The following is a 15,276-nucleotide window of genomic DNA, read 5'->3' on the forward strand; positions in this document are numbered from 1 at the left end:
AAAGTCTGCATCTTTTTTAAAGGTGTATCATCAGGATTGTTTTTTTTCTACATTTTAAACCAGGCCTGGGCAATAATTTTGCCTCGGGGGCCAAATTTTGAGAAAAAAATGTGTTCCTTGTAGGAACACTAAAAAATTCACACAATAATGTCTGATTGAATGCTAAAAACGTTGTGACAGACCACCTTAAAAAACACAATGGAATTTTGCAATTTTTTACTGAATGAGACACCCAGAATGTACATGAAATCAAAGAATGAGAGATTTACAATATTAACTATGATCAATAAAACACTGAATATTGACAACATATGAACATCACACTCCTTTTCATCGGCAAAGCGCAACAAAAATGCAACAAACACAGCAAAATATGATCGCAAAGGGTAAAAAAAACTCACCTACAATTTGATATAGCTGATATATCACTAAGCTTTAGAACTTTATTGTAAAAATCTCCTTCCGCATCTGTCCCTGACAGCCACATTTTAGACTGGCCTCTGTGGAAACGCTCTCAACCCACACTGCTTGGTGCCTCATCTGAGCTGCTGTGACTTAGATGACCATAGTAACTAATTAGATTACCATAGTAATTAGTATATCATGCAAAAGCACAGATTCCAACCATTGAAATACTTTGTATAGTTCAAGACTTACGGTCATTTGAAAACATCACTGTACATCAAAATGGCAGCTACATTTCCCATCTTAAAGATCTAAAAAAATATATTTGGGAATGTCAAGCGGGCCGGATTGAAAAGCTTAACGGGCCGCATTTGGCGCATTTGTGTTACTGCGAGGATTTTCTCCTGAAATGTGTTTGTCATTCTTCTTTTGTGTGGGTTCACAATGTGGCGCATATTAGTAGGAGTGTTAAAGTTGTTTATATCACAACCGTCAATGTAGTCTGTGTCACCCAGTATACCTTGCAATCTCATACATGAGCCGATAGATGCAGCGAAATGCATGTGTCCGGTTGGCACGCAAATAGCATTCCGTGAATGGCGATCGCAATGACGTTCAAGAGGACGTTAAGAGTAATATCATCACGGCACGCCCGTAATATTGTAGTCCGAGTGAAAATTGGAGAAAGTTGACTCCTGGTGATGTCCGGGAGAGGCATTGAATTCCGGAATCTCCCCGCAACAATCTGGGGGGTCGGCGATTGTGCAGCTGAGCCGCATCAGAGTTGCCAAAGAGTCGAATGCGTCTCCGGAGCCGCGGGTTGCCGACCTATGTACTATATCAAGTATACTGACGGATACACGTTAGAACTATAGGCCGATTTTTATTAGCGATCCGGTTCTGTCTCCCGGTAATGTTTTTCTGATCTTGAATGGGATTGTGCGGAAAATTCAAATTTTCCTTAAGGAAAAAATAAAGTACTATCTAATCTAATCCAACAGCAGAAGATTTTAGCATGCATGAGCATGTACTAGCCAGTCTGCCCCACAACGGGGAGATAGAGAAAAATTAATCGTCGGACTACAACTGCATAAAAATGGCGGACTCGCGCTATTAAACCTCTACCATACACAGAGATATCCGCTGACGTAACCAAGGGAACATGCGTAACTTAAGTCTACAATTTTAAATGGCTCATTTGGAGCAAGTTTGGAAGAAGGCAAGATTTGTTTATAAATATTTAAGCCATGATTTTGACTTCCCATTTTCGTAACTTATGGGATTCCCCGATACACAAAAACAGGCGCCAACAGGTAAGAAAAGTTGGCTATGTATAATAGAATCCCTTTGAAAAGTAATTAATGAATAAAGACCAACAAATTAAATTCATACAATTCTTTCCTATGGAAGACTTTGCAGGGAAAAATAGCCCATTCACTGTGTTCCATCGGGGAATGCTTAGACTCTCCTCCCCAAAACAAGAAGCTCCTTTCTTACGTTGGCGATGGGCTGAATGCTTTGCTTTGCCACCCCCAGCCCTAAGAAAACACACGCCCCCTTCAAGCTGCTGGCGCCCCCCCCCGTACACAGTGGATTCTATTAATGCAAAGCATTCTCCATGTGTGAGTGTAGCCACTGCTGAAGACGATGGGCATGTAAGCCAATGCAAAGACAAAACAGTTTGCACAACATTAGTTGAGAAAGCACGGGTTATGCATACTGTAGGGCGAAACCAAATCAGCTCCACACTGCAGGATGTGTTCTCCCTCAACTGAAGGCAGCCTACTCCTGGCCTAAGAAAACAGGTGCCTCATTGTAACTGAAAGGCAGAACATTAATACACTTAATTATTTGTACGTGCACGCCAAGTATGCATTATCACCATTTAGGACTGGTTTCTTAATGCTGATGTGATTGATGATTGTTATGACTTGCTAAACAAGACCCTCTCCAGATCTGTTACAAACCCCTCAGGTGACTTATTTCAAGTAGACCCACAGGTGTGATTTCACACATTACAGTCGTTCATGTGGCACCTCTCAAATGGAGGCTCATAATTATCGTTGCTTAAACTGCTGCGGTGCCTGAATACAAAGCATGCCTTTTATTGTGTGATTCACAACAATAATGAGCGTGTGTTTACCTAGACTCTTGCCTTTAGAGAGCTCAGGAGCACCTAATAAGTGCCACACCTTATCATGCATATTGATTGTATTTCACTATTCATGCAAGAGAAAGAAACAGACTCTCTGTTTATATTCATGCAACAAACATGAGTGTTAGCACATAATTAGGGTTAAAACTAGGCTGTGTTGTTTGCCAAGCCTCACTTAGTGAATATTACAGAGATTGTATCTGGTCCACCTTTTTTTTTGCACATGAATAAGTCTTAAAAGCCTACTGAAACCCACTCCTACCGACCACGCAGTCTGATAGTTTATACATCAAACATGAAATCTTAACATTGCAACACATGCCAACACGGCCGGTTTGGTTTACTAAATTGCAATTTTAAATTTCCCGCGAGGTGTCCTGTTGAAAACGTCGCGGAATGATGACGCTTATGTTGACGCGTGCTTGTGACGTTATTGGTTGGAGCGGACATTTTAGCCCAGCACCACTCACGGCTAAAAGTCGTCTGCTTTAATTGCATAACTACACAGTATTTTGGACATCTGTGTTGCTGAATCTTTTGCAATTTGTTCAGTTAATAATGGAGACTAGAAAGAAGAATTCTGTTGGTGGAAAGCGGTGGATTGCAGCTGCCTTTAGCAACCAAAACACAGCCAGTGTTTCTTTGTTTATTGTGAAGCTTTAATATGGAACAGAGCGGTCAAGCGAACATGTTTCTCTACCAAATGTCAACCAGCAACTTTTTGGATGAGAAAATTGTGATATTAAGTCGGCTTTTACCGGGGGCTTGAGTGGAGTTTGCGTCCTCCTGCAGCAGCTGTCAAAAAGGCAGCTGTGACTTTCTTGGCTCCTCCATATGGCTTCCCTCAGAGACACTGGCGGTCACCACAGCCCTCCAACTTTCAGGTATGACTTTATAATCTCACTAAAGCACTAGTAGCACAATAAGCAGATAAGGGATTTCCCAGAATTATCCTAGTAAATGTGTTTAATAACATCTAAATCGCTCCCACTGCCGTCGTCTTTTTTTTTCTTTTTGTAGTGCTTCACTCTAACTTTCCTCATCCACAAATCTTTCTCAAATTAATGGGGAAATCTTTGCTTTCACGGTCCGAATCGCTCTTGCTACTGGTGGCTATGATTATAAACAATATGAGGATGTGAGGAGCCCTACAACCCGTGATGTCACGCGCACATCGTCTGCTATTTCCGGTACAGGCAAGGCTTTTTTATTAGCGACCAATAGTAGCGAACCTTTTCGTGGATGTTCTCTACTAAATCCTTTCAGCAAAAATATGGCAATATCGCGAAATGATCAAGTATGACACATAGACTGGACCTGCTATCGCCGTAAAATCTCATTTCAGTAGGCCTTTAACAGTGTGAGGATGGCTTTATTGTTCAATTTGCACACGACTATATACCATCAGCATTTATTCTGCTTCCAGACAAGAAGTCACATTTCATAACTAATTAAATTGATCCCTACTCCGACAGTAGGGTCCACTAAAGGGAATTGTTTGTATCCAAGTGTCAATATATTAAATCACAGGGGCTAATGAGTCAGGTCATGGTTTTCTTTTATCTTCAGTCTTGCATGCGCACATCTTCATCAGCTAACAGTCTCCTTAAATGGGGGTTGAACGGGCTGGACTGAGCCTCCCTGGGTGAAGGCCAAGTGTGTCTGACTAGGCTGTTAATGCCACCACATAATCCTACTGGCAGGCTTTCTCCACACAAGAGAAAGCACATCATCATCAACACACAACAACAGGCTCACACACACACGCACACACAAACACAAACATATTCTCATTCGCCCTGTGCTGTTATTCTCTTAATATGATGCTAACAGTTCCAATCTGTGCTAATTGGGCGACTCGTGCATTCTCTTTTAACAATGTCTATTTTTCAGCTTTTTTTTTTCTCACACTGAAATGATCATTCTGCCTAGGAGACAACAAAAGCATGTGAGAACACACACATTATCCCTATTATCTTTGTGTAATTACCATGCAGCCTTGTTTATTTAAACTAATCCGACCGGTTTAGAATATTTACCATAATATAGTTTTTTGAAGCCTTTGTCCCATTAAATTGGCAACTAGGGAGAAAGGAATTACTTAACTTGCATTGAATGAAATGCATATTCCATTTGAAGATAATAGAGTAGGAATATTACCATAATTATAAGAGCATGTTCTTGTAACAATTGCATTACAACATATTGTCACTGCTTCTTAATGACTATGCTATGAAATCCATCCAACCATTTTCCTACCGCTTGTCCCTCTCGAGGTCTTGGGGGGCTGGTGCCTATTCCATCTGCACTTGGGCAGAGGGTCGAGTAATAAACATTAATATTACATCATTTGGCTGATTCAAATACAATAAAATAGTACAAAGATTGTGTGCGTCTGCTCATACGTAACTAGCCTTTTTATTCATATCATGAAACAAAATGTTCTCTGCTGTTTACTTCCACCATGAAAGACAGTTTATGACACAAAAAAGCCTTTAAAATTTGTTGTGCGCCCACAGGATCAATGCAATGACCTTTTTTTTCTTTCATCTTCACCGTCTTCACATACATATACTGTATCAGGGTAGAAAGTTCAAATGGGACACTAGAAGTTTTGATACGCTACAACCACAAAGGGATGTGTATGGAGAGGAAGATGGGTGAAATTAAATCATTTGACAATGGCGAGAACTAGCCACAGTTGGCAGAAGAATACCACCTGACGTTTGTAACCTATAGTGTTGTCCTATCAACATTTTTACTGAAAAAGAGCGGTACTATTCATAACATTGTGATTAAAAGTGTTCCACTGTTTCATCTGCTTTCTCCCGGCTGTTTGTGAAGATAAAGTTCAGCCTGACCTTTGAGCTACAATTTATTCTCTTGATGTTTGTAACAGTGTGTTAGTCCTTGTTGTGGTGAATGTGGGTATGCACATGCAACTGTTGTCTGTTCTTGTGAAATAAGAAGTCACACAGAGAGGACTACTGCTAAATATGCGGGAGTGATGCCAAGGCAAAGCAAAATACAAGGACCACAACAGTTTGGTCATTTTATCTTAACTTTGCATTTATTCATTAAGTTAGTTCACTTAAAGGGGTCATATAAATATGTTTTTTGTAATTCAAAACACTTCCTTGTGGTTTACATACCATGTAATTGGTATGTATTTGGTCAACATTTGCATTGATTATGTTTTACATATTATTTTCAAGCCATCTTCATGATGTCTTTTTTGTGTCCCTCCACTTCAACTGCATCTTCTTCCCCTCTGCCATGTTGTAGTTTTTAGCGCTTACACATGAAGTCTACTGACAGATATAAATTAGAACTACATACTACTTTGTATTAGAAATGGCAACAGCAGAAGATGCATGTGCATGTACAAGTCAATCTGCCCCACATAGCGAGGATATAAACAAAGTAGGAACTTATTGATGAAACTACAATGGCTGACTCACGCAGAGAACTTTGGGTAAATATATACCATATATGGATAATCCACTGACTTCACAGGTCAGAAACTTTGCAGGACCGAACCAATTTCAAATGGCTCGTTTAGAGGAAGTATGAAGGAAGGCAAGATTTATAGTTTTATACATAAATCCACCATACCTCCATGGTTTGACTTCAAATGTTCAGGATTTATGCAGATCCCAAATACACAAAAACAGGTATTAATAGGTTAAAATAAATTGGTTTTGCATAACAGGTCCCCTCTAAGGCCAAATCCTCCTGTGCTAATATATATATATATATATATATATATATATATATATATATATATGTGTGTGTGTATTTGTCACATGCGTGGCATAAAGTCCTCAACAACTCTCCACTAAATCAATTCAGAGCTAATCTCATGGTAGGATTGAATTAGTGCCAACCACAGGGATAGACTGAGTGAAGAAAACAAGCAAGCTGAGGGAAAACGCACACAAAGCTGTGAGCTGACATTTTCAATAAGCCCCCTCACATTGCAATCGAAACATCTGCTATCTCTAAAACAAGTGACATTGTAATCCAAAAATACAAAGACTAATCTTTCTGCCTTTCTTGTAAGAAAAGTAAAACAGGATGAAGAGAGCGCTAGCTATTCAAAGAGCAGCGACTTGATTAAACTGCCTTGTTGGCAACCTCTTGAACTAATGCTAAGGAACGGCTCACTTCTGTCAGATTCTCTTCGATCCACAGAAGAGAAAAGGAGAAATCTTGAAAGCATATATTTAGCTTGTCAACAACAATCTCAGGTTGCGGTGCCTGTGTTTTTGACTGTTTTGGATAGTTTACGATTCTCCCTGATATGATCAGGTGCTTCATCAATACGATGACTCCAGCAAGATCCGTGCATTATTTAAAATTTCCTCCTCAAACGTTAAAACAAAACGATTTTTTTGTTGGGCCAGTGAGGTCTTCAATAACGTTTAATGCTTTCCAAGCGAGCAGCAGAGTAATCCGATCCCTCAACACCACTCATCACTTTGCTAAAGGTCTGCGACATACAGGCTGGAAGCTTGTTTACACAACTAATTAAGGCGAAGCTGTGATGTATTAAAATGGCTTTTTTTCAAGGCAGTTTTTAATGAAATCCAAATGGCAAAAAAACAACACTGACTAGTCCTTGCCTTGTGAAATTAAAAAAAAACAGCTTAGAATGTTTATTTTATTGTGTCTTGATCTGTCTACTGAGTGTGATGAGCAGAGGCCAAAGGGCATAGGAATTTGTTTACCAGAAATATTTTATATTTTTATTATTTTATTTTATGACCAGTGGCTCACACTTGGCCTTGAAAGATAATTATTTGGTATGCATTTCAATTCAAGTGCTAGAAATTAAAATTGAGGACTACTCCCCTCATATCGCTCTAGAAACTATGTGTCAAGATACAAATTCAGGTGCTTGTTGCCTTTAAAGACGTGAGTGACCAAAGTAAGGGCCACTAAAAGTGACATGCTCACTGAGCACTAGTGAAGGACTCTTCATGAAGTCAATGATCCCTGTACTCAGTAGTGTTTATGGTACTTCAAAGGAGATTGCTTGCTAGATATGTTATGATTTTTCCAAGTTGTATGCAGTGTGAAGTATGTATTTATTTTCAATGCATAGTCCACTGCTGAAGTGAAAGGATCTGTGGCAGCTTCTCAAAAACATCTTGACATTTTGCCCCTTGTTTTGCAAAAAATCCTTAACAGGTGTGAGGTACAAGTAATAAGTCCCTCAAGGGTTTTTTTGTGATAGCTGCAGCCTGAAATTCTTGAATTAGCAGCAGCTTCTTCATAAAGATGCAGCAAAAATTGTGATGTTTGAAAGCTTTTTTTCAATATCATTGAATCATTTTGGGATTTTAATGTAATTATCAGTTTGTTATCAATTTCGTAAGTGTTTATTTTGTAACCTTAACTTAAAAAAACACAGGATTTTAACAATAATTGGAAAACAAATAATGTATAGATGTTGTCCTCATTTTATGTCACACAGACATAAAAGTAGACACTAGATGACAGTCAAAGCACATACTGAAAGGTAATTGTCAAATTATGATAATTAATAATATTATAATCCATTTATAATTATAAAAAGAAACACCACCAAAGGCTTCTTTTTGTTCCGTCTAAGTAGCAGTCATTCTCCATGTTTCTTATGCACTTATAAACATAAATATTAAAAGTTTGTCCATCTTAAATATTAATTTATGTTATGTAAAACATTTACTACCACACGTTATGAGCCTTTGTGAACTCTTGGGAGCAATCTTTAGCGATGATTTTTGTTGGTTTTAAAGAGAATTGATGAGAGATTGTCATTATACATCAACATCTCTCAATTCTGCCTCTTTGCTAGGTAAACTTTAGAAATGAAAATCTGTTTTTGATTGCCTTGCCTTGCATGAATTAAGATTTAATAAATATATGAACACATGTAAACCAGGAATTGGGATTGCTTTGTGTGTTGCTAAGTGTTTATATACTACATTACCCAGTAGGCGCAGCGTAGTGAACAGAAATTTAAAGTGGCTCTGAGCAACGTGGTAGGATGACATTATGATAAAGATGAGGATGATGATGATGATGATGATGATGATGGATTAGATTTATATCGCGCTTTTCTATTATTACATCACAGAGAAGTGGGAACCCATCATTCATTCACACCATTAATGAAAGTTACACCGTTTGAAGCGGTGACACATTGTTACCCTCTGTTGTTCCTGCTTCATCTACACAAGAAGCTTTTGAAGCTTTACATACATGCCACACATCGACCAAATGGAGCAATTAGCAAGTCAGGTAGGTAACTGCCACATACTCTCCATGTCTGATCCAAAATCAGATTTTTAGAGTGTTTGTATTAACAATTATAATGTTAAGAGTTGAATACCGCCCTAAAACAGTCTGAAGTTTGAGTCACATATGTTTATTTTGATTGTGTGTAATATTGTCCACAAAAATGATAAAAATCCCTGAACATAACTGTTAAAAAGCTGATTAAGAGTAAAAAAATAACTGGAAAAATGTATCCAATTCACTTCAGTATTGTAAAACCAATTCAAGACGGACCAAACAGAGAGCAGCGAGATAAGAGGCGCATGGAAAAGAACACGCAGATGCTCTGCATTAGCATCATTCAGCCAGGGAGTGTTGCAACCTTGACCACAGCAAATGCTCATCCAGTACATTCTCCTTGGGTGGTCTGTCTTGCACACGTCCATACTCTTATCAAATTCAGCAAGCAAAAAAGCAAAGCAATACCTGTGAGGACTAAGGGGAAAAAGAAACCAAGAGGCGTAATGGCAATAAATGAAAGGAGCTTCTAAATTCTGTCAAAGTGTGGCACACTGGCCTTCTGAGACTCACTGCTTTCAGAGGCATTTACCAGCCTCTTTCATGTCCCCCACCTCCAGGCTATGCTCTAACTACACAACTCATTAGCTGTCGTTACTTTTTTTTGTTAATTAAGATGTGCTAATTATTCTCCTTCGTATTCCATAGACCTCCCCATGACCAACATGCAATTACCATTTGATTAGTGTGAAGCAATGTTAGCTTGACACAACATTTAAACATGATGAGAGTAGAAATATTTAGAATGGTTCAGTCCAGCGATGGTGCACTAAATACTCCAAAACTGGTCAAAGTGTGTTTCTGACCTGGACATTTGAAAAAAAAAAACATTCCTTTTTCAGTGATTGCAGCTGTCTCCACAGAAAACACATCAGCTTGTCTTTCACTTGTACTCACCGTGCTTTGCTGCAGCGTCGTAGACATTGTGTCACAGGGGCCAAGAGTAACACATTTACTGACCTGGATCTGCTGCTGGAGAAGGTTGATTTTGTGCTGCTGCTGCAGAAGCTGCTGCTGTTGTCTGGCGATCTGTTTGGAAACAAAACAAGGAATAGGAAATCAGTATGAACAAGCAATGGACTGAAATCCATTTGGCTCCCCTGTTTAGTACCACCATAGCATAGCTAAGGGGATTCTTTTTTTTTTTTTTTTTTTTTTTAAAGGGAAATACCAGACAAAAATGTCAATGAAAATATTTTCTTATCAATTAGATGACATGTACAATTGATATATTACACAATAAATAATAAATAAACCACATTGTCAAACTGGTGACAAATCGTCCTAAATGATTTAAAGGACGGACAAACCAAGGTCCCACAATGTCTGAGTGACAATCATCCGCACCGTAATACTCCTCAGTCTCCTTTTCTACATCCTCGCTTGATTGAGCGTGACAACCTAGTTTTAAGTGTCATTTAATTTTCATTTTTAAATATAATTACAAAGTGTTCACTGTAAGATATCGGCCGTCTGCAAATGTGTCAAGATTAATTTGTGCTGGCTCCCTCACGAGTGTCAACAGCTAATTACTGCGTTGTATCTTGATGGCTTGATGACATTCTAGCTCCCAGCGGGCTCCCTCGGGCTGCCTCTTTTTTTCTTTCTTACTCTTCTTGCCCGTTTTATTACCATTCCTCCGATTTCAAAAGAGATAAAATAATAAAACATATCATGTGTTGGCTAATGCCACAATGTCCACAAAGCCTACAGATTTGAGTGTAGTTTGCAAATGAACATCATGGATTGAAAAATAAATCAATACAGTTAATGTATAATTAGTGTCCTTTAAGAAAATGCATCACTTGAAGGTATATGGTCTATCTGTTCATTTACCCCGGCAAGGTCTGAGAGTGGGCTGAGAAAACTCTGAGTGAACTCCTTGCTGATAATTGACTCATAGCCATTAGGCTGGCTGCTGATAATAAAAATGTCGCCCGTGTGGATAGTTTGTGTCCTTATTTCTTCACCGACATTAACACACTTCATGGCCTCTACTAATTTGCTGATTTGTACAATATGGCTCATTGGCCTGATTTGTGCCGCAAATCTAATGCCAGGCTCTTTCTAATAGGACTCAATTTATAAGATCTAGAGGACGTCCATGTTTATCCAACATTTAATTCTCACATCCCATTGCATTTCCTAGTACAAGTCATAATAATGTTTTTCCTGCTGTAGAGCACAGACGTGTGCGATAGAGTATGAATGAAATATCTCGGGCTTAATAGAACTTAGCATCTTGTCATCATTATTTTGAATCTCTTGGTAGAAGACAGATTGTCTTCAAAGTTCAGACGTGCAATTAAATATTGGGTTAAGTGGTTTTATTGCATTTAAGTATTAAAAAAGAAGGATGTGCACCAATGAAGAAATACGTTTCAAAATTAAAGGATTAAAAGCAACAATATGGGGGGAGTGGTGGGTGTTAATAATCATGATCAGTTACTGTACCTGCTCCTGTTGCTGACGAGCTAACTCCATTTGCTGCCTCTGTTTCTCCATTTGGGAAGCAGCGAGCTTCTTCTGTTCGTCGTGGGCAGCCAGGAGCTGTTCTCGAAGGCTGATCAGCTGACTAATCATGGTGGAGAGCTGGTGTTCTTTTTCTGCCAGGCTCTCAGGAGTACCTAAGGACGGAACAGAAAGGCATGTTGGGTGAGAAAAGAAAAACAAAGAAACAAGTTGTGTAAAAATGGTTTACACAGTTCCTCAGCTGAACACTTTATAAGAACATCTGCAGAGTGCCAGAGCTAAGTGTGTAGTTCTGAATATAGAGGTTGTCATGCTGCACACTGCGATCATTATGTTGCCCTATTGTATCATACACAATATATAGTACAAAGAAAACCACATGCAGAGCAACTGACTGCAACAAATTCACTTAGCTGTGTTAAGGTCACACAGCCTGTCGTAGTCTGTTTGATTGTCGCTGGTGGTCATAGCTTTTAAAAGAATAAAGGCGAGCAATTGTTCCTTACATGGACAAAGAGCTGCAGGGAGCTGTCAAACTGAGGTGACAGCTCAAGTCCGAGAAACTGGGGCTGATTGTAAAGAAAATATAGCACTTGCAAGGGCTTCAAATTTTAATTCTATGGTCATCTCACTAACACGCTAGGGAAGTATGGTGTCTAGCCACACACAACCACTGTTTATATGCATACACCAAGCTCTTTTCATGTCCACGGAGTGTATAAGCTCCGCTGCATTGCTCCCTCCATCCGCCTAATCAATGCTAAGTGATCCTACCATTGACTTACACAGCCAACATAATTGCCAGTGAGAAGCTCGACAGTAACTCACTCTCCTCTGACTGCACTCCTGTGTGACAAGCTGTTTGGGCATAACACAGGGGTAAGTGACTCAGGAAGGAAAGAGAGAGAGGGTCAAGTATAAAGCAATGTTATAAAACAGTGTAGTGAAAACTGGCTTTGGGCCAGCAGAAACTGATTCTTTCCTGGGTGTCTTCCTCTTGTCTCTGGATACATCTGTCTTGAGTTGATGCGAGAGATCCCTCGGGCCCTCTCCACTCAAAGTATTTTAATTTGACTAAACACCTGATTTATTTTATCTCTCCGATGAGGAAAGCCGTTTGTCTTAATAGGGCCTGTCAACCTCCACAACCTATTCAGAGCAATTTACTGGTGGGCTTCTATCAATCTGGGTTCGCCTCGCTCTTCCTCTGCAGAAAACAGCAGAGGAAGAGGGCTGCAATTCTCCATTTATGCTTCTTACAAAAAAAAGCACCTAAAAGCCGCTATTCATTGAGCCCGCATGCAGCTTGAATTGACTTCTTAGTCATCTGACTGGACCTTCTGTGAATGGCTTATCCGTCAAATTGATAGAATCACTATCAATTTTGTTAACCTTTGTCAGTAACTGTGCATTCGCAGTTCATCAGCGACATACATCAGTAACTGTCACAATAAATAACACATGAAGGTGGAGCGGTTAAAAGGAATAGCCAACCAGTGGCAGTACAAATGGCGAAAGAAAACAATCATGGAGTTATAAATGAGACTGATGGACAACTGCATCCTGTTCCTTTCCAAATGACACTATTGGAAATGTTCACTGATGATGTCAATGTATATTATTTGTTTTCTTTTCCTGTGGCGCTAATGACCTACTAAAGGATCTGCTGGGCGCTTTCCACTCAGTGCACTGTCCAGACTCAGAGAAGAAAATACCAAACAGAGGACCCATTGTTGAGATGGTTAGCTGAATTGTGGGAAGCCCAGACTGCCCACTACACTGCGATTTGTCCCTTCCTTTGCCAAGTTCCATCTTTGTTTCTGCTACAATGAAAATGAGAGCATTACACCTAAAAGAAACGTAATACCCACCCCAGAAGTAACGGAAGCACACGTGTTTTTTTTTGGGAGCTGGTTAGTGTAAAAATATATATTGCATTATTGTGCTCTAAATTATGGATCAACCCTAAAATGCAGATAAAAGTTTTATTGAGTGGTACAGAAGTGAAAAATTGTGGTCCGTGTGCCGACAAAAGAGGCAGTTTCCTGCATATTGTATGACTTTTAACATTACTGGGGCTGGAGTCTGTCCGTTAACTTGTCTCCTCACATTGCGCCTCAGATTGCCGACAGATTGATGCTAAATGTAGGCGGCCTTGACATTATAACATGCCGCTCAAACTCAGCGGACAATACATTAGGAGTGTCTTTGGACTAAGCCATCAAGGTGTAATCAGACATCTCGGCTGTCTGCTGTCCCAGATTCAGGCAATATTTTTAAAGATGTGAAATTAACACTCTCAACATTCACCTTTTGAAATTCTTGCCTCTATTAAACGTCACGAAGTAGGGCAGAAAACATGACGAGCGACTAAATAAATGATAAGAGGAAAACAAGCAGAGCCATGGTTGCTCAGGGAGGAAAAGGGGTATTTGAGCCTTGGGGTCTTTGGATAAAAGGCACTTTGTAGGGGTACGATTTGTTCTGTCCAATAGTCACATCTCCCTCTCTCTTTGGCTCCCTCCTCTCTGCTCTAATCAAGCAGTCTCTAATTTGGGTTCCAAGTCCAGTACCGGGAAAAAGAAGGAGGCTTGTTACTTTGAAGAGTCCCGAGTGAATAACACTGATAAAAGATTCAGGCACAAAAAAGAAGAAAAGCGAGGGAGGCCGAGGGTGAAAAGGGGGAAAATCACAAGGCACCCTATTCTCTTCCTATCCCTCGGTTAGGACAGCTGAGCCATTATGACCAGATCTGAACTGGGGGTTTTTTTTGGTGCAAAAGGACTGGAATGCCTTTGTTTCTCATCAGTTAGCTTTTGTGGATGTGTCCATGTGCTTTAAGCCTATCCTTAGTAAATTAAGATGTGTCTGAATGCTGCAAATGTAAACAGATTGACACACACAGACACATTGCTAAGTTATAATTTCTTGCCTGCTGGCAGTTCCTCACGCCACGTTCTTCAAAAAGTGTCTTAAAATGTTCAGTCAATAAAAATGTACGTGCTCGGTGGGGGCACTGGGGTGGGTTTGTCTGCAGGGGTCGTGGTGCATTCTGGCTTCATCCTGGGGTTTTATCATGAACCTGATGCCACTGGATTTTTGTGATCAGTGCATATGAGGCACAGAAAGTAAACTAACCTATTAGTGATTGTTCTGATATTGACAAGGGCAGTGGCGGCTGCTGGTTTTTAAAGTAGGGGAAGCTCATTTTAATCTACTCTGTCATCACGAATACATAAAAAAATGGATAAAAGTTATAAAGATGCTGGATTTTACAAAGAAAATGTCACTTAAAGCAGTGGTCCCCAACCACCCGATTGGTACCAGGCCGTGGCCCAATTGGTACCGGGCCGCAAAATAATTTTTTATTCATTTTTATTAAAAAAAAAATATATATATATATATATACATATATATATATATATATATATATATATTTTTTTTTTTTATTATTAAATCAACATAAAAAACACAATATACACTTACAATTAGTGCACCAACCACAAAAACCTCCCTTTTTCATGACAAAAACGTCCCTTATTCATGACAAAAAAAAATAAAATATATATATATATATATATATATATATATATATATATTTTTTTTTTTTTTTATTTTTTTTTTTTTTTTTATTAAATCAACATAAAAAACACAATATACACTTACAATTAGTGCACCAACCACAAAAACCTCCCTTTTTCATGACAAAAACGTCCCTTATTCATGACAAAGAAAAAAAAAAAAAAAAGGATCGTCCCCCGCCCCTCCCCACCCCCGGGCCGCAGGACAAATTATTAAGCGTTGACCGGTCCGCGGATACAAAAAGGTTAGGGACCACTGACTTAAAGGATTATAAAATTATCCATACCAACCAAGGTGGGCTCAAACTTGAGAAATGCTCT

General features: G+C 39.2%; 1 protein-coding gene across 4 annotated transcripts in view; it reads right to left on the minus strand.

Annotated features, from left to right (window-relative positions):
• LOC133540699 (transcription factor SOX-6-like) overlaps window positions 1-15,276 on the minus strand; it is a 213,816-nt gene that overhangs the window by 72,734 nt on the left and 125,806 nt on the right. For all 4 annotated transcript variants that reach the window (XM_061883555.1, XM_061883544.1, XM_061883536.1 and 1 more), the window contains 2 exons: window positions 11,357-11,529; window positions 9,863-9,931 (listed from right to left, as the gene is read on the minus strand). In XM_061883555.1, the coding sequence (XP_061739539.1) occupies window positions 9,863-9,931; window positions 11,357-11,529 (242 nt within the window). The remainder of the gene's footprint in view (window positions 1-9,862; window positions 9,932-11,356; window positions 11,530-15,276) is intronic.

The sequence above is a fragment of the Nerophis ophidion genome, linkage group LG02 (assembly GCF_033978795.1).
Source record: "Nerophis ophidion isolate RoL-2023_Sa linkage group LG02, RoL_Noph_v1.0, whole genome shotgun sequence".
In the NCBI taxonomy this organism is placed as follows: Eukaryota; Metazoa; Chordata; class Actinopteri; order Syngnathiformes; family Syngnathidae; genus Nerophis; species Nerophis ophidion.